Below are 22,966 nucleotides of genomic sequence, written 5' to 3'. Positions count from 1 at the left end.
GTTTACGGATTTTTGACACTGGTTTTTGTGCAACAATTTGAAAAAATAAAAGTTCCTGTGCGACAAGTCCAAAAATTTGGCGTTTCGCAACTTTTCTGCACCTTTTTCTTGCGCATACTATTCAACTGAGACTTTTTAGTAAATGTCAGACATTTGTGGAAATTAGTTTATTGAATTTTTAAAAAGAAGAAAATTAGAAAAGTTAGAGTTTTAGTAAATCTGACCCGTAGTGTTGATTTCCTAGAGGGAAAGGTGTTGGAACCTCGTGAGTCTTGATGATATGGATCTGTGAGACCTGGTCTTTTTCAGGTGTGTAATCCTTAGATCTGCCTTCTCTTTAGGCTTCCTTTTTGCTTAGGTATGCTGAGGATTCTTCTGTATTAGTTTTCCTAAGACACACAGAGCTACTAGTAGCAGCTACAAATCACCGCTACTAAAATACCCTGTCATAGACAATTATAAGAATTGCCTATGCTAAAACATACATAGAGACAATTATCAGTAAATGATCAGCATTGTCTTTTTTTGTAGCTGTGACAAGTAGCTCCATGTGTTTTCACCCTAAAGCTGGCCATACATGCACTGATATTATCGTATGAAACCTCATATTTGGTGTGTGTATGGCAGATCGGCAAAATGAAAGCTTCGGATATCTGTCTTCTCGTTGATCGCGCGGGACAAAAGCTTTTAATTGGGCGTTGTTGAAGGAGCCCAAGCAAAATCTGCGTTTAGGGCTGAATTGTCAGGTGGAGGTAGTATCTCTATTGTTTCTATCTCCATATATGATGATTCAGCCCTGAACGTCAATGGAGGGAACAAACAATCAAAATTGGTAGGTGTATGAGCACCTTAAGAAGTAAGTGTACTTTGCAGACAGCTGCTGATAACGCTTATAGGTGGCAGATAAATGATTTAAACAGTCTCTCAAATCAGCTGTGTCATTATTAGAATATGAAAGAACTGACCTGAAGTACACAGTTGGCTTTATTTTGCACTTGGGTCCGATTTACCAAAACACAAATTCGAATCCCGAATGGGAAAAATTCGGTTTGGAAACAAAAATATTGCGACTTTTTCGTCGCTGTTGCAACGTTTCATATTTTTCGTGACTTTTTTGTATTGAACGATCATAAACGGCTGGAAAACCTTTCCAACTTTGCATGATTTTGGAAGCCTCCCATAGGAATCAATGGCACTCTGTAGCTTCAACCTGGCCCAAGGAAAGTCACGATACCGAAGCTTGAATGAATCCGAAACTTTCGCACTCGGCGCAACAATATGATTTTTTCGCGATGCCGACGAAAAAGTCATGAAAAATACGTGCAAGAGACAAAAAAGTCGCGACAGAGTCGGAAAAGTCGAAAAAATACCGATCATTACAAAAAAAACGCATTCGGAGCGTTCGTGAATTAGTAAATGTGCCCCTAAGCATGGGGTTTTCTCGCTGGATGTCTGTGAACTCTGGTACAGGTGTTCTTGCTTAGGTTCAGTTGCAAATGAATGCATGGAGCCTTGTCAAGCAGTGTCAGGAGAGCAGGACAAACTGCAGTAATGTTATAGCAGGACCCAGGGTGTGGATTTGGCAAGTTATACAGGATATACAGCAGCTTAATATTCACAGGGTACAGACTGTATAACCATTTGCATGCAGCGAGCAGGTAAAGATTGAATACAAATGGCTTGCCAGTGAGTGGAGACTTGATGGAAAATACACTCTGACAGCAGATTATAGATTATAGAATTATATTTTTTTTGACTATTCTGACTCCTTTTGCTGTGATAGCTGAGACTCCCCTGAGACCTCTCTGACTCTCTTGCGCAATAAATCTACCAAAAACACAACAATATGTCTCCTTTATGATTGGAAATCTTGCATAAAAAATAAAAATTAAGCAAAATGTATGTAAAAGAATTAAAGGGACTGTTCAAACCAAACTAAAAATAATTAGCAATCTGGCAGAAAGTTGAATGAATTGGTTAACAATTATAGGTAACTGACCTAAAAGCTTATACAAAAATAATGTAGACAAATGTGAAAAATTATTTTGTTGCCAGTTTCTATTTATTAAAGTCATTTGGTTTGAAAGTAAATTGAAGCTTTAACTGCAGCACTGGAGTGATATCAGAATGGCTTGGATCACAGTGAATGCAGGATTGAAACACTTAGTTACCATATTATTTTATTGTTAATGTATTCTGTTCTCGCTCTTTTTTATTCTGTTTTTTACCTCTATGGTTTTACATTATCATTGAGAAGAATGTGACTGCACAGAGAACTTTGGTGGATGCATTATGGAGGAGACAGGGTAAGTTTCTGGCATCCCAGAAAGGAAATGTTAAAGTGTAAGTATGTATAATCAAACACTATGAGACTGATTCAATAAGCATAGGCGGAGGGTGACTTTTTTTGTTTGGGGAGGCTAAAGATGGCCCATACACAGACTGACCTACAGCTAATGTGACACTTAGTGGATTCACTGCTGGTGTAAAAAATTAACCTCCCAACTACCTCTGGCAGTTCCCACTGACTCCCAGGGATACTGTGCAAAAGTGCGGGTGGGGGGGATTTTTTTAACCCTAAAATGCTTAGGATGTAAAAACATTCATACGTTTACTTCTGTTAGGGGTTCTCTATACATTTGTGTTCAGTTAGGTTAAAGGGGTAGTTCACCTTTAAATTAACTTTTAATATGATGTAGACACTAATATTCTGAGACAATTTGCAATTGGTCCTCTTTTATTTTTAATTGGTTTTTCGGTTATTTAGCTTTTTGTTCAGCAGCTCTCCATTTGGTATTTCAACAGCTATCTGGTTGCTAGGGTCTTATATACCAGGTAGTGGTTTAAACAAGAGATGGGAATATGAATAGTTAAGGGGCCTGCATGGAAAAATAAAACTGTAGCTTCACAGAGCAATACTTTTTGGTCAGTGACCCTCATTTGAAAGCTGGAAAGAGGCAGAAGCGAAAGGCAAATTATTCAAAAACTATATAAAATTAACTAGGAAGACCAATTGCAAAGTTGCTAGGAATAGGCCATTCTATAATATACTACAAGTTAACTTAAAAGTGAACCTCCCCATTAGATGTGTTTAAGTTAGCTTTATAGAAAGTGAGGCAGCAGGTACTGACATCCCAAGCACGTTATATACAGTGAGACGCAGTCTTTATATACAAAACCAGCACATTATATGCCATGAGGAGCAGTGGGTACAGATGGCAGATATTCAGGCCCTGGCACTATAACACTGGCACTGATACACAGCATTGGCTCCACTGTAACTTACTATAAATGAAAAAAACAATGACAAAAGTAAAAAAAATTAACTTACCTTCCATCTGTTAGGGTAGGGGATATTATAAATGTCAGATGACAAAAAACAATTTAATTCCAGCTAGTGGGTCAGTCTTTAGAACATATACAGTACAGTACCTGTGGGATGAAAACTGCAGCAAAGTTCAAAGCTGGTTCATGGGTAAACTTACAGTCTGCAGATTCTTCATTTCTGCAGTTTGCAAAATTTCCCGATCCCTGTCTGCATCTGTGTCTTGATTGGTCAATTTTACTGTCTGTCAAGAAAGCTGTGCTCTGATTGGAGAATATACAAGAAGAAAGATCCAATCAGAGCACAGCTGATAAGAGCAGAACCCGGAGCTTGCAGGGACAGGAGAAGATTTGCAGGACAGCGCAGAAACAGAGCCAGGTTTTTTTATTTTATTTTTAGGGTGCCAGAGCAGGTTTGGGGAGGCTTAGCCTCCCCTAGCCTTATTGAAAATCCGCCTATGTCAATAAGTCAGACTTATCTACAGATAATGAATACTGGTGCTAATGAGTTTTGACTTAACATGCAATATATATACATTACAAGTAATATACATGGTGATTTGTGTCCAAAATTGCACTTTACACCCTGCACTTGCATTCATAATTGACCCATTAAATCTGTTCTCTTTTGAACAACTGATGGATCTATTCTTGCTTAAACAATTATTCCTTATTCTGTTTTGATTAAAGACCCCATAAAATAAAAATATAAATAAATAGAAATATGTTGCAAAAAATAAGCTGATGTATTGAACAACTCAGATTTACTAAATGCTTTTCTGCATTGGAAGGGGAAGAATCTATTCCAAATCTGTATTACCTTACATTGCATAATTTTAAATGCAATACATGTTCATTTTCAGAGATTATCAAGGGTGTTAGAATTCACTGCTTTACCCCTTAAACACCATTAAACAGAATGGTCTTTGCTTAAAGGAGAAGGAAAGTTATTTTGGCATTTTAATGCCAATAGATTTACCACATTAGTGCCACCTAGAGCAATATATTTATTCTGCAGAAACCATTAACATACCTGAGTAAACAGCTTTAGAAGCTTTCTCTGTTTGATTAAGATAGCAGCTGCCATTTTAGGTAGCGTCCGTCCTGCGTCTCTAGCCGTTATAGCTCAGATTTACAACTGTCCAACATGTATTTCCCCTAAATCTATTTAGAGAGTTGCAGTCTGAAATTACATAATGGGGCCCATGGGCGTCCACAGAAGGGGGCAAGAGGGGGCACTTGCCCCCCCCTGGAAAAGTAGCAAAAAAAACAAAAACCTTACTCCATTTCTGCACTTTCCCCTCAAGCCCGTTTTTGCTGTGCTCCGATTGGATCTTTCTTCTTGTGGATTCACCAATCAGAGCACAGCTTCCTTGACAGACAGTAAAATTGACCAATCAGAGCACAGATGCACACAGGGATCGGGAGATTTTGCAAACTGGAAACAGAAATAAAGACTGAAAAGATGAATCTGCAGCTGTAACTTTACCTGAGAACCAACTCTCAACTTTTGCTGCAGTTTTCATCCCACAGGTACTATACAGTTCTAAAGAATCACTAGCTGACATTAAATTGTTTAATTTATAATCTATCCCCTACCCTAACACATGGAGGGTAAGTTAACTCTTTCCCTCTGAAAAAGCTCATTGTGAGTTTATATATGTGTTGTTGTTTTTTGCACTTACTATTTTTTTTTTTTTTTTTGTCATTGTTTTGTTCATTTATAGTAAGTTACAGTGGGGTCAATGCTGTGTATCAGTGCCAGTGTTATAGTGCCAGGGCCTGAATATCTGCCATCAGTACCCACTGCTCCTCATGGCATATAATGTGCTGGTTTTGTAAATACAGACTGCATCTCACTGTATATAATGGGGAGTCAGTATCCACTGCCTTTCTTGCTATAAAACTAACATAAACACATCTAAAGGGGTGGTTCACTTTTAAGTTAACCTTTAGTATGTTATAAAATGGCCTATTCCTAGCAACTTTGCAATTGGTCTTCCTAATTAATTTTTTTGAATAATTTGCCTTTCTCTTCTGCCTCTATACAGATTTCAAATGGGGGCCAAAAAATATTGCTCTGCGAGGCTACAATTTTATTATTATTATAATTTTGTATTACTTATTTTTCCAAGTAGGCCCCTTAACTATTCATATTCCCATCTCTTGTTTAAATCACTACCTGGTTGCTAGGGTAAATAAGACCCTAGCAACCAGATAGCTGCTGAAATACCAAATGGAGAGCTGCTGAACAAAAAGCTAAATAACTGAAAAACCATTAAAAATAAAAGTGAATTCGAATGCGAACTACCCCTTTAAGCTAACTGATCCCAAACACAAATGTTTGCAGATCCCCTAACAGAAGTGCGCGTATGAATACTTTTACTACTAATACTAAACATTTTAGGGTAAAAAAAAAAAGCACCCCCACCCGCACTTTTGTACAGTATCCCTGGGAGTCAGTGGGAACGGCAAGAGGTAGTTGGGAGGTTAACTTTTTACGTCAGCAGTGAATCCACTAAGTGTCACATTAGCTGTAGGTCAGTCTGTGTATGGGCCATATTTAGCCTCCCCTAGTATCATCCTGCAAAAAAAATAAATATATATATATATTTATCTGTTGCAGGATGATGCTAGCTTACTTGCCCCCCCTTGGAAAATTTTCTGCGGACGCCCATGATGGGGCCCGCACATTGAATATATTTGTTAGAGATGGACTGAATCTCGGATTTTGGTCAAATCCCAGCCTTTTTAGCGGGATTCAGATCGGAACTTTAGACCACTTAACAACAGAAGATGACAATTTTTTTTGTTTTCTGCAGTTTTTTTTACCGATTTTTTTGATCATTTGCATATACAAAATAGGATTCAGATTCAGTTCAGATTTTGACAAATCTTTTATGGTGGATTTGCTATTAGTTAATACCTAATACGTATTTGCCCTGTGCCCCATATACTATAGCCCTGAATAGCCTAAACAAAGCTACCAGAATGTACAGCTTTCTCATACTTTTAGTTTCTTTTCACCCATAATCAGTATTTTCTATATTTCTTTAAGAGTGTACCATTCACGGAGGTTTTCCAAGTGTAGCATTGCAGAATACAAGGAGTTCCTTAACCGTGGAGGGGGGTCCTGCCTCTTTAATAGACCAACCAAGGTAAATCTATTATGTTTAAATGATGAGCTCACATTTTACAGTCTCAATGCAAAGGTTATTAACTAGTACAGTGCCTAAAAATCCCCCCAAAATCTCAGGTGCACTTGCAAGCTAGCTATTGCACTAGCCCAGACTACTTATATTTCAGGTTAATGGCCTAAAATGGCTGCCATATGTTTTTATTGGGGCAGGACATCATGAAAATATACAACTAACAATAGAGTCAGAAAGCACTGAGTGGCGCCAAGCACATTTATACGCAAGTGCAAGCAGCACATTGTGAGACAAGTACCTTTAAGGAATGGGGTTTTACATGTAACTAACAGCAGGGAAATTTGTGCAGATGCAGCCGCACTTGCAGTAGTAAATGAGCCCTAAAGATTTGGATGCTATATTCTCATCTAAAAATGCTGCATTAGCCCAGGTTAGTTTTCTACAGGACAGATGATGTAAAACAAACTGATTTGCTTTTTAGAATGTTTTAAGTTAGACAGCAGGGTTGCAGTGCCCCGTGAATGTTTTCTTACTAAACTAAGGTCAGTTGTTTATGTTATGGCTTGTCTAAACGATCATATGGCCTCTGTAGGAGTAGTTGTTAGTGGTACTTTACTTTGGGGCTATTAAACTAAGCTGCAACAACTGATGTTGGTTAGCAGCAGAAAGAACCAACAATGGTTTATGTGAGAAAATGCCAATTATTCCCTTTACAAAGAACTGGTAAGGCCTTATCTAGAATTAGAAGTGCAGTCTTGGTCTCTAGTGTTTAAATGGAACATTGTTAAAATAATGTAGTCCAGAGAAAAGCAACTAAGCTCATAAAGTGTCTCAATTATGAAGAAAGGCTAGCTAACTTGAGATTGTTTACTCTGGAGAAGAAGCACTAAAGGGGAATATGATAACTATGTATACATATTTTAATAATATAATTACCAGTAGATTATTCCAGTGAAAGCAAGGGCGTCCTTTGATAAGAAAAATAAGGTTCCTTCTTAAGCAGTGGCACAGGGGCATAGAGAGTTCTCTTCTGGCATCAGTTTTACTGCCATTAAACACATAAATGTCACATAACTTTACTGATGTTTTTATTATTGAGAAAAGTAACCCAACAAATTTCAACAACAAAATATCTTTTTATCTGCTGCAGTTATTTGAAGTGACAGAATGCGGAAATGGTTATGTGGAGGCAGGAGAAGAGTGTGACTGTGGATTTAGAATGGTAAGTTCAAAAAAAATCTTTAAACACCCATTTTGGTGATATATTATTTAAAACTATGTTCACTACATTTCACTGCTCTTACTTTTTACGAGCATATGTATCAAGGAGTGAAAATAGGACTCACTCCTGTACAAATTAAATTTTCCTTAGCAAACTGTGGTGAGCTCTAGTTAAAGCTGGTTAGCTCTTACGCAAAAACAAATGCCAATATAAACATGCCCTTGCACCACAGGTTGGCTCTTACATTGTATTTACTTCACCACATTAGTGATGCTTGGTGATACTGAATTTGGTGTCTGATTCATTTAAGATTATCAAAAAAATGAAAAAGTCGCGACGGCGACGAAAAAAAAAAAAAAAAATAGGAAAAAGTCGCAAAATGTTCGTTTCCAATCCGATTTTTTCCCATTCGGGATTCGGATTCGTGGATTAGTAAATCAGCCCCTAAGTGGTGGGGGTAGGAGGAGGGGCATTACCAGAGGGGTGTTAGAAACCCTCAGTATATTTTGCTTGGTTTAGAGCTGCATTATTTGATTAGGCTCCCTCCTTAAATAATTGTATAAAACATTGGTGTAGTAGTTACCCTGCTATAGAATAGGGAGTATTTAAATTTGTAAGAGCTTTCAGAAGTGTAAAAATGCACCAATATTGTGTCTTTATGGTAATACTCCATAATGATTAAACTGGAGACATTTGAGCATTTAATATACAATAAAACAACAGCAAGTGGGTCGTTATGTATTGTTTTACCTCTACCCAACAACTATTCACTTAGCTACCATCTCCAAAATGCCCCTTCTCACTACTGCCAGTGACCAAGCTGCTCTGTAGCTGTGATGCTGGTATATGACCTATAGCACTCTTGCTGGCATGCATAATTATGTCATTTTCTGGTAAGAAATAAAAGCACAAATAAATCGTGAGAAAGCATCTAGAGAGAAAGGACAGAATGTATGCAAGGTTATTTCAACAGAATAGATTAAAATGCTTTCTTTCAGATGCTATGTGGTTTTATTATGCAAGCTAAACAAATAGCTGCATTAAAACGATGTGTTTAAGTGAGTTAAATCATAAATGTGTTATACATTTAATTAAAGGGGAGACAGAAATAGCTGCTCCCTGAACTTTTCATAAGGAATGCTGTATATTATATTTCATGCTTTATTAGGACTGTTTTGGAGACTGCTGTAAGAAGTGTTCTCTATCAAATGGAGCACATTGCAGTGATGGGCCCTGCTGTAACACATCATGCCTGGTAAGTATATATATATTTGCATTGTGGGGATCAGACCATAATCTAAGATGAAGTCACTGACCTTAAAGGAGAAGGAAATGCATATTATTGCCAATAGATTAGTCACAGTAGTGCAAGCTAGAGCACTATATTTATTCTAGAGAAAGCTTTACCATACCCGAGTAAACAGCCCTAGAATCTCCCTCTGCACGGTTGGGAGGGGGTAGATGAACAAATTTAGCAGACTTGTGCCATGCCCTGAAGGATATTTCTGAGAGTTTGTGTTTATGGCTTTATTTACATAGACCTTTCTTATAAAGCTTACTCAGTTTTTACCTTTTCTTCTCCTTTAAGAGATAAGGATATATTCACTAGTTTGAAGCACAAACGTATTTTAGATATTGAGATCAAATATAAAGGTAGATGATATTCTTGCTTGTAAACCAGAGCAGCAATTGCAAAACAGCATTTATATGTGTATGTATATATACGGTTGGAGAATTGGCCCCTAAGATACAAGATTTCATTAATATAATTAGATGAAGGAAAAATAAAAGTTAAGAAAGCATTCTAAATCAAACATTCCATAATTATAAATAGTAAAAGGTGGGGAAGGGATGTTTTTGGGTGGAACGATGATCAGTTCAGTTTTTGCCTCAATTTAAGATTAAATGTATTTATCAAAAAGGTCTCTGATTCAGAATTTTAAGATTTAATCAACAATCAAGAGGTTACAGAAAATACTGTAGGGCAGGGAAGATGTATGAGGACACATGTCTCCTATCCCATTTCCTAACTTGCATGTCATTTAGATGCTCAAGTTAAGAAGTGCTGGTTAGTACAGGGAGCTACAGGGCCCTATAATTACCACATATGGCAGACATTAAGTACAGGCATTGTGTTGCTCCCAATTTACTGCTTCTTGTGATAGATTCAGTCACAATAAATTAGCACTAAGGGGAATGATGCAGCAAAAAATTTAATATATTACCCCTTAGTAATATTCAATTGTAATAACTAGATGATTAGTAGACTTAGTACCAACATGTCCCAGGAATACATTAACAACATTTGTGCTTGAAATGCTTGATGTTTTTTTTACAGATATTGTAAAGCTACCCAGAATCATGTAATACCCTCATTTGCACTGAGTAAAAAGAGGCTACTCCTTAAGCACATATCCAGTATGTAAAGTTACTAGCATAATATAGTGTGTTAGATATAAATAATGGGATGCTTCTCCTGCCAACAGGTTTTTGTTTTCCTCTTAAGTTCTTTTTGTCCTAGATCCATCCCTTAGATCCTCTAGGAAACTACTAAAAGTGCTTGATGAATAAAGCTGAGACATTTTTTAGCAAAATGTATGTTATTTATTTTTTATTTTTCTTTATTTTATTTTTTTTATTACTCCAGTTCCTCCCACGGGAATATGACTGTCGCTATGCTGTCAATGAATGTGATATTACTGAACACTGCACAGGAGACTCTGGTCAGGTATTGCCATGTCTACTGCTGTTCGGCACTGCATAAAATTCTTTTTCTACATTGTACTTTTTCTGGTAGAAAATCTGTGTGCCAGCCTAAGTTTATTTAGTAGGATAGTTTATTTTGTAGTGTTAGCCGATAATTCACTTGTGGTTTTAGTGAAAATACTGAATTTTTCCACTTGTGTTATTTCTGATATGCAGATATTAGCATTGACATTGGTTTTGGGGTATAGGAATCACAAGTACTGATGCAAAATATTAATGTTTATGAACCAAATCTTTAATTTATTTAAATGCTTGAACTCTGTATTCTCCTCCAAGTTTCAGCCAAAAGCTAAACTGAATTTGAACTACCATAAAGCTCCCAACTTAACTTGTCTGGTACTTAAAAGTCACACTAAAGCAGTTTGGTGAATACTAACAATCAGGCAAAATTCAAATATTGCAATAGTTCTTGAAAGTCTTCTGAATCCAAACTGAATCATGGATTTGGCAAACCCCAGTATGAATGAAAGTACCTTTATTGCAGCTTATAAATAAGTTTCCACAAAAAAATAAGCATGTACATTTATATTGTTTTTCATGCTGGTAACTTTATTTTCTTTTACAAAAAAAGGGCTAAAAAATATTGTGAAAATTTCTCAAGCACGAAAAAATATTTTCTCTACTTTTTGTCTAAAATTAACTTAAAAGCAGGTTTGCAGGTGTTTGGCCCATAGAATATGATGTTTTAAATCAACTAGAAGAAAAGGATCACTGCGTAGTGATCACTAAGAAGAACCCTGGGCTGGTGCTCCTGGTGCAAAAATCTGCACTGGTGTGGGTATCAGGTACAGGAACAGGGGTGCCTAGCCCTTGGCGTATCCTAGTGATTCAGGCTTTCCTTTTCCTCTGAAGTTGCCAAACAGATTTAGAAAATAACTTTAGTTAACTGGGTGCTTGTTAATTTTCTAGTTAATATTTTCATCTCCAGCATCAAAATATGTAAAACAGACAGGTGAAATAGTTTGTAGTTTTCATGAACTTGAAAAATAATGTGCATTAAAACTCAAAAATGTTTACACAGGGAAAACAATTATAGACCTTTGGTAAATCTATCCATTGTTTGTATTGTTCCGTAATGAAATGTTATTGATTTGTTTTAGTGCCCACCGAACCTTAGGAAACAGGATGGAAATGCCTGTGATTCCAACCAGGTTGAGTTATTTTACATTTATTTTACATTATTGTTCTAGCAGTACTGAGGCCCTCGCAGGCATCTAATTTTGTCTACATGATATTGGACCCCTTATCCAGAAACCCATTATCCAGAAAGTTCCAAATTATGGAAAGGCTATCTTCCATAGTTACATAGGGTTGAAAAAAGACCATTGTCCATCAAGTTCAACCCATCCGAGTAAACCCAGCACACAACCTATACTAACCAATCTATACACTCACATACATAAACTATATATATACAACCAGTAATACTAACTGTAGATATTAGTATCACAATAGCCTTGGATATTCTGCTTGTTCAAAAACTCATCCAGGCCCCTCTTAAAGGCATTAACAGAGTCTGCCATTACCACATCACTAGGAAGGGCATTCCACAGCCTCACTGCCCTCACCGTGAAAAACCACCTACGCTGCTTCAAATGGAAGCTCCGTTCCTCTAATCTATAGGGGTGACCTCTGGTGCGCTGATTGTTTTTATGGGAAAAAAGAACATCCCCCAACTGCCTATAATCCCCTCTAATGTACTTGTACAGAGTAATCATGTCCCCTCGCAAGCGCCTCTTTTCCAGAGAAAACAACCCCAACCTCGACAGTCTAACCTCATAGCTTAAATCTTCCATCCCCTTTACCAGTTTAGTTTCACGTCTCTGCACTCTCTCCAGCTCATTAATATCCTTCTTAAGGACTGGAGCCCAAAACTGCACTGCATACTCAAGGTGAGGCCTTACCAGGGACCTATAAAGTGGCAAAAATATGTTCTCATCCCTTGAGTCAATGCCCTTTTTTATACAAGACAGCACTTTATTTGCTGTAGTAGCCACAGAATGACACTGCCTGGAATTGGACAACTTGTGATCTACAAAAACCCCTAGATCCTTCTCCATTAAGGAAACCCCCAACACACTACCATTCAGTAGATAGTTTGCGTTTATATTATTCCTACCAAAGTGCATAACTTTGCACTTGTCAACATTGAACCTCATTTTCCAGTTTGCTGCCCAGTTTTCCAATTTTGTCAAATCGCTCTGCAAAGCGGCAGCATCCTGCATGGAACTTATAGTTTTGCACAATTTAGTGTCATCAGCAAAAATAGAAACAGTACTCTCTATGCCCACCTCCAGGTCATTAATAAACAAGTTAAAAAGCAAAGGACCAAGGACTGACCCCTGCGGTACTCCACTAACCACACTGGCCCAATTAGAAAATGTTCCATTTACCACCACTCTTTGTACTCTATCCTTCAGCCAGTTTTCTATCCAATTACAAATATTATGTTCTAGGCCAATATTCCTCAATTTGATCATTAACCATTTTAATCAAATAATTCACATTTTTTAAAATGGTTTCCTTTTTCTCTGTAATAATAAAACAGTACCTTGTACTCCATCCCAACAAAGGTACGATTAATCCTTATTGGAGTCAAAACCATCATATTGGGTTTAATTACTGTTTAAATAATTTCTTAGTAGACTTAAGGTAGGAGATCCAAATGACGGAAAGACCCCTTATCCGGAAAACCCCAGGTCCCAAGCATTCTGGATAATGGGTCCCACACCTGTATATACCATATACAGTATGTGAATATTATGCAAAGTCATATGTAACATTTTTGTAACAACAATCCAACAAGTCTTTATTCTTTCTTCTTTAGAAGACTGCACAAGCTTTGTATGTTCTTTCTGTTGGATAAATACACCTATATTTAAGGATAACTATTTAAAAGTATTACTTGGAATATGAGCAAGAATTCTGCCTTATTTTATATAAAGGTGGCTGATGGAGTTCACTATCTATCAAAGTCTATAGATTCCTCCAGATAGGAATAAACGCATATATATATATATATATATATATAAAAACCTATGGTTCCTTGAATAAAGCAATCGATACTGTAAGGTTTTACTAAATTTAAAATCAGTTCTTCTTATGAATAAGAAATGTTGTCACTTTTAAGTGACAAAGAAAATCAAATCAATTTGCTGATATGAAAGGAATTAAAATGTTTTTTCTGTGCTCCTTTTCAGAAAACAAATGTGCCTTTATAGCTTAATAGAGCAGTGCTGTGTGGCTGTCTTACTTGCCTTTTACAGTTAGTAGCATGGAATGGCACCTGTACAGCATAGTAAAATCCAAGTTTACATCCCAGACTCAAGTCTAGGGATCACTAGAAAAGTAGTGATGTGCAGGCTGGCCCGAAATCCGTGGATAGGGCATGTTTACGCCGACATCTACGCAAGTGATAAGTGAATTGGTTCCATTTCAAAAAATTAATGAAGCAGGTAAAAATTTGCAAAATGCAATGAAGGCACATGCACAACTTTTTTCAAAGTCAAAGGGGCATTTTTTCCCACTCCAAATGTATTAAAATCTATTTTTCTCATTCCTACTGCACATCATTTTTTTAAGCAAATGTTTTTGTAGCTAACCACAGTTTGGTGAAAAAATCACAAATCCACACAGCTTTTGCAACCATATTATGCCCCTTTTCTGCGTTAAGACATCGGTATTTATAGATCCTCACCTGCATGTCCCATCCTTTTTGTGGCATCAGTGAGAGTTGGGCGCGAGTCTATAAATACCAAGACTCGCCGGGTTAGGGTCTTGTATGGATGGGACACAGGCATGTCAGGGTTAGGTTTGGGTCGATTTTTTATCGACCTGCACATTGCTATAGAAAAAAGAATTAAGATGGATCACAGCACTGGTCTAGAAAGTTCCATGGACCAAAAAGAAACACCAGCCTGGGGAAAAAAAACCCTGAATTTACTAAGGGATGCCTAAGATATTGCCTTTCCTTGTCATTTAGCAATGCCTGTTCTTTATCAGTTTTTTATTCTCTCTATAGTCTGTTGCTTTCAGTTATTGTATCCATATGTATGACCTGCAATGATGTGTGTATCTTTTAGGGACGCTGTTACAATGGGGAATGCAAAACAAGGGACAATCAGTGCAAACACATCTGGGGAACCAGTAGGTTTACAATATATTTTTTTTGTTATATCTTCAGTATATTTTTATCTCAAAGCAATATTATGTTTCTAAAATAAACAAAATGTAACTTTTATAGTTATTTTGCAAATTAACTTTGCTACTATAAATAATTATATATCTAATTTTATCAACAAAATGTAGCACGTCACCTTATTATTTATTTTTATTTTATAATTTGTAATGTTGCAAAAGAACTAAATATAACTGTTTGGAAGTCTCTGCATTTTCTTTAGCGCTTTACAACAGGAGTCGACAGTGGAAAACTCTTTGCATTGCTTTGTTTTCTGAAGTTGCGCTAAGTTGCTGCAGGAGGAAACATGGCGCAATTTTGGATTACCAAAACGATGCAAAGGGCTTTCCACTCCTATTGTTGCCAGTGGAAAGCCATTTTGGAGTGGTTAGTTGCCAGCGATAGCGGAGATCTATAACAGGCGACTGAACCACTCTGTGTATTTTTACCCTAGTGATTGTGCTATACCCATGGATTTTTTCTGACCATGATTTAATATGAGAGATTTTTTATTTGTTCCCTAGATGTTACCTTGCATAAAGCACATTATGTTAACTGTCTCCTCTTTTTCCTTTCCCCCTTTTTTTAGAAGCAGCTGGCTCAGACAAGTTTTGTTATGAAAAGCTGAACACAGAAGGCACTGAGAAAGGTAACTGCGGGAAAGATGGTGATCGTTGGATTCAGTGCAGCAAACAGTAAGTTCATCAAAGCAGAACAGATATCCATTAGATACATATTTACTTCTATATTAAAAATACATATTGCTGAGAGTCTTGTTTCTTGAGCAGTCTGATATTAAAAAATGAAATAAAAATCTATGTACTTTCCATATTATTTGACTTTATAAGCATTTACCCTAGACTGCAAAAATTATGAACATATATGGAGAAGACCTCAAGTTAAGTGTGCAGTCTTGCATTTCAAACTCATGTTTAAATACAGAGAAGATATGATCAGTATACACAGTGATCTACCATACTTCCCCCTTAATTAAAGCCAATTTAATTTAATCTCCAGCCTTTTAAAATTAAGCATTATAACATTCATTGTATTCTAGGTACAGGTATGGGATCACTTATCCGGAAACCCATTATCCAGAAAGCTCCGAATTACGGAAAGCCCGTCTCCCATAGACTCCATTTTAATAAAATAATATAGAATTTTAAAACTGATTTCCTTTTTCTCTGTAATAATAAAAAAGTACCTTGTAACTGATCCCAACTAAGATATAAATAATCCTTATTGGATGCAAAACAATCCTATGGGGTTTAATTAATGTTTTATTGATTTTTTAGTAGACTTAAGGTATGGAGATCCAAATTACGGAAAGATCCCTTATCCGGAATACCCTTGGTCCCGAGCATTCTGGATAATGGGTCCTATACCTGTACAATAATCCTTACATATTATTAACACTACTTATGGAAGCGAATCTTGACAGCAAAGGAATTCAGAATGAATGCAGAGAATGTAGTATATCATGAAAGAGCAAACATGATTTGGATAGTTGGTCTTAGTTCTGATTATGAGCGAGAATGTGAAATGAAGCTATAACTGCACTGATAAATGCTTAGTTGGAGGATGTAGTGAGGAACATTGGTTTAATATTTAACTTCACTGTTGTTTTATAATGGGTTAACATAGTCATCCAAAATACGAAGTGCAATAAAAATAACTACAGTATAATAAAAGTATTAAGTCTTTTTAGTTCCCTTGGAAATAAAAGGCTACAGGAGTAGAATTACTAGCAGTACTAGCAGTTTGTTTTAAGCATAGAGTGTAGCCCATTGTAATTACTGACCTGAACCCCGACACGCTCTTGTTCTAAATCTACCTTTGGTCTTTCTTGCACCCTTACCTTTCTATATTTTTTCTGCAGTGATGTTTTCTGTGGATTTTTACTTTGTGCAAATGTATCCAAATCTCCTCGTATTGGTAAATTAGAGGGTGACATACCACCGACATACATTAATCATCAAGGGAGAGTTGTAGACTGCAGGTAAGAATTCTTCCTATCCTGTACCACAATTATTGCACTTTAGAATTTTCTGTCTTCTGCTTCACTGCAAATGATGAATACTTTTATGTTATACTGAGATTAAAATATACTTTTCTAACTTGCCATATTGTTGGTCACTTACTTATGTCATACATCTGTTAGCCCACCTGTATCTTCCACCTATATTATATATATTAGGGTTGATTCACTAAAGTGCGTTAATTTTTATCGCACGCTTTTTTTGTGTTAAAAAAGACGCGACAATTAGCGTGCGTTCACTACAGTATTATCGCATGCGTTAATTTGCGCGCAACCACATGCGGTAATGTTAACGCATGCGTTAATTAGCGAGCAGAAAAGAATACTAGTAGCATAGAAATAGCATATAAATATTTATATGCAGCTACTATTTATATGCTACTATTTATATGCACTATTTATATGTGGCTACTATTTATATGTGGCTACTATTTATATGCTACTATTTATATGCACTATTTATATGTGGCTACTATTTATATGCTACTATTTATATGCACTATTTATATGTGGCTACTATTTATATGCTACTATTTATATGCATTATTTATATGTGGCTACTATTTATATGCTACTATTTATATGCACTATTTATATGTGGCTACTATTTATATGCTACTGTTTATATGCACTATTTATATGTGGCTACTATTTATATGCACTATTTATATGTGGCTACTATTTATATGCTACTATTTATATGCACTATTTATATGTGGCTACTATTTATATGCATTATTTATATGTGGCTACTATTTATATGCTACTATTTATACGCGGAGACTATTAGCGCACATAATAATAGGCGTTAATTAGCGCGCATGCGGTAAATACCGCATGCAATATCGCGCGTAAATTAGCGCAAGTATGCTTATAGTGAATTGTGTGTTAAGTGGCGAAAATTTAGACGTGATAAAATTTTTATCGCACGCTATAAATAGCGCACGTTTTAACGCACTTTAGTGAATCACCCCTATTGTTCTGTCTGTATCCATGCCTCTTTCCATAAGTCCTAGGTAAAATATATGATACTTTTGTATCAGAGGGAAGTTTTGTGGCTGCAGAGTTTGAATATTATATGTATTTTCACAGCAAATATAATCTAAGAATTGAAGCCCGGCTTATCTGTGTGGGAGTCCCTCTGTAGTCTGCTACCTCGAGTATGTAAATAAACAGAAGACTTTTGGGAAAAAAAAAACATTTTCATAAACAAATTTGTATAATAGTGCAGTCCAATCTAGCTGAGCAGTGTGGCTGTCCCAAGAGGTTGGAATTCAGCAACTAGCATTGGAGGAAGAATGCTTAAGGATAACAAGAAAGGGTTTTGCTCTGGGGCCTCTAGGTCTCTAGTTACATAGTATTGGAAGTATGTATTCTTGGTCTACAGCTAGAAATCACTATGCCAATTCATGCTGTCTTTTCTCTGGTGGCATACTGAGTGGACTAGTCATTCTTTTGGTAAAAACAACTGCACATAGGTATACCAGTCTGACATATAATCTTTCTGCTTGCTGTGCTCCAATTCCACTTTCCCTAGTGGTGCTCATGTAATATTGGATGATGAGACTGATATGGGATATGTAGAAGATGGGGCTCCTTGCGGACCATCCATGATGTGCTTAGACAGGAAGTGCCTACCAATTCATTTACTGAACATCAGCAACTGTCCCTTTGGTTCCAATGGAAAAGTCTGCTCTGGACATGGGGTGAGTGCTTCTCTTTGTATACCTTATTGCTCTGCTTACTCAATGATATAGATGTTTTATAATATTTATTTGTGAAAAAGCAATGCTAGGGAAATATTGGTGACATTTTAACAAAGTACTTGGCATGGATTATATATTTTACAAATGTATGTGATACAAATATTTGGACAGGTTTGGATGGAGGAAAAAATGGCAACTTAGCTTAATCTACACATTAATCTAACTTCAGTGCAACTTATTTTTTATTTATATCACCATTTATTTATATCACTTATTACTGGAAAATTAAAATGTTTTTGTATTAATTTTTTAAAATTTACTTTAATATTCATTTAACTGATATTCCACAGTATCACTAATATGCACTATACCAGGGCCCTACAGGGTAAAATTTGAGTATAATTTGTAATAAAACATGAAAATTTGCACCAGGTCTTGTGGCCCTTAGCAACAAATGATATGTTTCAAATAGGAGTGACTGCTAGCCACTGATTGGTTGCTATAGGTCACTACATATGGTTCAAAGTATGGTGCTGTGTTCATCTCCTGGAAATGGGCAAAAAAGGTTCCTGCACTGTTTTGCTCGTGGTGCTATAGTTATAATTAAATTAGATATACAGTGAACAAAAGATTTAGTCAAATATACTGTAGAATTAAATCTGAATCCTAATTTACATATTCAGACACAAACACAAATTCTAGAACTGTGTTATATGTGAAAAATGTCACCTTCAGCTGTCCTGTGCTTTCAGGTCACATGGCATTAGGGATTTGCCTTATCTATATACTAAGGATTTGGCTCAACCCAAATCTTGCATAAAATGCTGGCATTGTCCCAAATCATAAGACAAATCCTGCATTTGACAAAACACCTTCTTTCATGCAGACAATTTGCTTAGCTCATAGTATTTGGCAGAATATACGTTACCAGCATACAAGACTTTATATCTGCTATTAATAAAAGGTCAAGTTGAAAGGATACGTTTCCTCTTGTCTTGTGCTTCGTAGAATTATGTAATCAAGCCAAACAATAATAAAATAAAGGCCATAATAGCACTTAAATGCAAAATTAAGAACTACAGCAGAATAAGCCACTGACTAAAATGGACTAAAAAATAGCAAGGCATTACAGAACAGCAGGGCTTATCTAGAATGCTTGGATTTCATATTTTGTTCTTTAAAAATCTTCTACTATTGACTTTATTAATTTTTTGATGATCTAGGTCTGTAGCAATGAAGCCACATGTATTTGTAGTTCCACTTGGGCAGGAACGGACTGCAGCATTTATGACCCAAAAAAAGAGCCACCAACCAAAAAAGATGACCTACCGAAGGGTTGGTGCCATTTTATGTTATTTTTTTAGAGCAATCACATGATGAAATACATTGCACTGTAAGACAAAAATAAAAGAAGTTAAGAGACAGAAATAATAGAAGTTAAGAAATAGTTGTAATGGTATATGACACACCAGTTAAATTCACCTCTTCAGTCTCAGTTATTGTTTATTATTGTCTAAATGATTGTTTATTATTTATTTAATGCAGAAATTATTATTTAATATTTGCTTAATAATACAAAAGAAAATTGTAGTAAGAAATAGAAGCTTGCCTACTTGCATTCTTGTTCCTGTTGGTATCAACCATTTATTAATTTCTTAAGCATATAAACCAAAAGTGATTTCTGATCTTTAAAAAAAATAAAAAAAATAATGGGGTTATTTATGACGAGTTATATACAAGTGTATCAAGGGCTTCAATACTGAGGCCCTTAGAGTCTCATGCATGAGAATGCCATCACACTCTTCTTTTTGTGTATGTGTATAAAAATGGGGTGCAAGGCAGCACTGCCAGGTGGAAGGGAGCCCTTTACTTAACACCTGCCTTAAGCAGTCAGTAAGTGAAAGGCTCGATATTGCTTGCATTACTTGCTACCAACATTTCTCTTCTCCTGTATGCAGTGCTACCAGATCAAAGGGGAATGTGGTGCTAAATATCTATCTAAAACCCACAATCATGAATATTAGGGACTAAGCAACTATATATCAGGAAATTTATAGAACCCTGGTGTTGTCCCTTTAACAAATATTAAAAGGTTAAATCATAAGTGATTTATTCATTTCAAACAGAACAGAATGTCAAGAAAACCCGTATTTTAAACAGAAAGTAAAAAATGTGAACTGTACAAGTTAAGTAATTAAAATAAAGTATAGCAAATTTTTTTTGTTCACCAATTTGCCCATTTATGGCTATATATGGGCTGATTCAAGGTTTTACTTCTGAACCCTTGAGCCTTTGTCAAATTCTGGAAGACCATGTGTACAGAATGGTTAACACAGCAAATACATGTCAGTAGGTTTGGTGTTTAGAGTTTATTAGCAGCAACTACACATAGTAGCTTTTAGATTATATACTTTGCACTCACAAATGGGCTTTAAATTCTGTTGTTACAGTATTTCACCTTAAAAGTCTACATACATAAGAAAGTCTGTGCACTTACTTCCTTGAAATGGTGGATTCCTCACCCAGGGTACTAACACTTCTCATACTTTTTCTGTGTAGCCAAAGCTGCTTATACTTTAGCATCTTCTATTTCTAAAGCACCTAAACTTATTGTCTAAACCTCTTCAAGCTAGTCCTCATTCACAGAATTCCCTTGACCCAACTTATGCTCTTCTGAGGCTTCCTCCATCAGGGTTGCCTCCTTCACTGGGCTTCCTATGTTAGGCTCCACATTACATTCTCTCTCCTTTTGTGGGAGCTTACAAGAGAAATCTAATATCTCATATTCTGTTTTTATACATTAGGGGGCACATTTACTAAGCTATTTTGAGATAAAGTCTGTTTTTTTTTTTACTTCTAGTTAATTTCTAGATTTACGAATGGATTTTCTAAAGGAACTTGAACACTTCTCAATTTATTAAAGCTTTGGTTACTATTTTATCAGGAATACAAATTTGGCAGGTTTTACCTGTCGAGTACCATTGAGTCCTATGGAAGGCTTCAAATAATAGAAATGTTCAAGTTTAAATCGTAAATGGTAAAAAAGGTAAATATTTATTGTCAGCCTGTATTTTTGCTACAAGCTGTCATGGGGAATGATTTTTTGGTTTGCTAAACACTTTCTAGGGGAAGTTTAACCCATTATTATTTTCTATTTCAAACACTTTCAAGGGCATTTTTCAAACACACATTTCAAGAAGCACATTTCCACAAAGAAAGATGATGTGTGTGAAATCCCATTGCCCGTATTGCCTCCAATGAATGGCACCTTACTGACTGACCCAGTAACTTAGACCTTTTCACCTTTTTGCCTTTCACAAATAAATGTATCTCTAAAATGATTATCTTGAACCAAGATAAAAAAAACATTAAACATTTTGAAGTTAAATATTTTTTATTAAAAAATAATAAATATGAAATCAATACTTTCCAAAAAGATATACTGATGGCAAAGGTGTAATGTTTTTAAAAAAACATTAAATATATATTTTGAACCTTTCCACAAGAAATATAAATAGATAACATAGGCCTAGGGGGGCTTCAGCCTATAACAGGCCAAAGGCTCAAGTAATGTTAAATAGGGGCCTTCAGCATAAGTAACAAGCAGAGATATTTCCAAATGATAAAAAAGTGATTTACAATTTTAGAAACTTACGTCTCCTATCTGTGTCCATGTATTCGCCAGGCAGCCCTCCACAGACCTCTTCAACAACGACTTCCAGAAGGCGGTGCTTGGCCCTCCCTTCACCTTCTGGGTCTTTGCTCTCCTGGCCACAAACTTGTTCCTGATGGTTGCTGAAGCGTTTGTACACTGTCTGTACATCACGGTGTACAGCGCTTACCGCACCATCCACAACTTCCTGCCAGAGTTGTTTTCTTCTGGCAGTGTTGGTCTGACAGGAACTGGTACCAAACAACAAGTCCCATCGTTGAAGAACCTCCTCAACCAGTGCAGTATTCTTGTCACTGGTAAAGCATGGGCCCAGTTTCTGGCTGGGTCCTGCTGCCTCCTCTTCTGCTTCCTCCTCCTGACACCACTACCAGATGGCTGCTGCCCATCCTCCTCCCTCCCCAAGCCCCTCCTCCCCTCTGCCCTGGACCGCCCTGACTACACTCCCCTCTTCCCCTGACTACACACTACACTCCCCTCCCCCCCGCTACCTCCCCCCCTGACAACACTACCTCCCCCCCTGACAACACTACCTCCCCCTCCGACTACACAAACTTCTCCCCTCCCTCCCTGAATACACTAACTTCCCCCCTCCCCCCCCGACTGCACTACCTCCCTCACTCCCCCCCTACCCTGTGTTCCCCCACCCTCCTGGTCACTTTCCCTGGTTTCTTGGGCCTCTTCCTCCCTCTCTCAAGAGTCTGGTGCCCTCTCTGCACACCCCTTGGGGTTTCCTAACTAATACCTTCCCCTGAGGCTCAGGAAGCCTCCTGCTCTCCCTCCTCTTGGCACCCCTCAAACAAGTACTGAGTCCCCCACCCCCCTCACCCACTTCTCCCCACTACTACTCCTCCTCTCCCCACCTCTACTGGCAATGCCTGCAAAGAAAATCATTTGTTTGGACAGCCCTC

The 22,966-nt window shown here is 36.8% G+C and overlaps 1 protein-coding gene across 7 annotated transcripts in view; it reads left to right on the top strand.

Moving 5' to 3' along the window:
* adam23 (ADAM metallopeptidase domain 23) overlaps positions 1-22,966 on the top strand; it is a 106,039-nt gene that overhangs the window by 69,033 nt on the left and 14,040 nt on the right. For all 7 annotated transcript variants that reach the window (XM_012970227.3, NM_001246206.1, XM_031892567.1 and 4 more), the window contains 11 exon segments: positions 2,258-2,306; positions 6,383-6,482; positions 7,627-7,698; positions 8,867-8,953; positions 10,346-10,426; positions 11,565-11,615; positions 14,547-14,610; positions 15,231-15,336; positions 16,521-16,640; positions 18,217-18,385; positions 19,609-19,720. In XM_012970227.3, coding sequence (XP_012825681.2) covers positions 2,258-2,306; positions 6,383-6,482; positions 7,627-7,698; positions 8,867-8,953; positions 10,346-10,426; positions 11,565-11,615; positions 14,547-14,610; positions 15,231-15,336; positions 16,521-16,640; positions 18,217-18,385; positions 19,609-19,720 — 1,011 coding nt within the window.

This window comes from Xenopus tropicalis, chromosome 9 (genome assembly GCF_000004195.4).
Source record: "Xenopus tropicalis strain Nigerian chromosome 9, UCB_Xtro_10.0, whole genome shotgun sequence".
Classification (NCBI taxonomy): domain Eukaryota; kingdom Metazoa; phylum Chordata; class Amphibia; order Anura; family Pipidae; genus Xenopus; species Xenopus tropicalis.
Note: the sequence above shows the minus strand (reverse complement) of the source record. Positions and strands in the feature narration are given on the sequence as shown.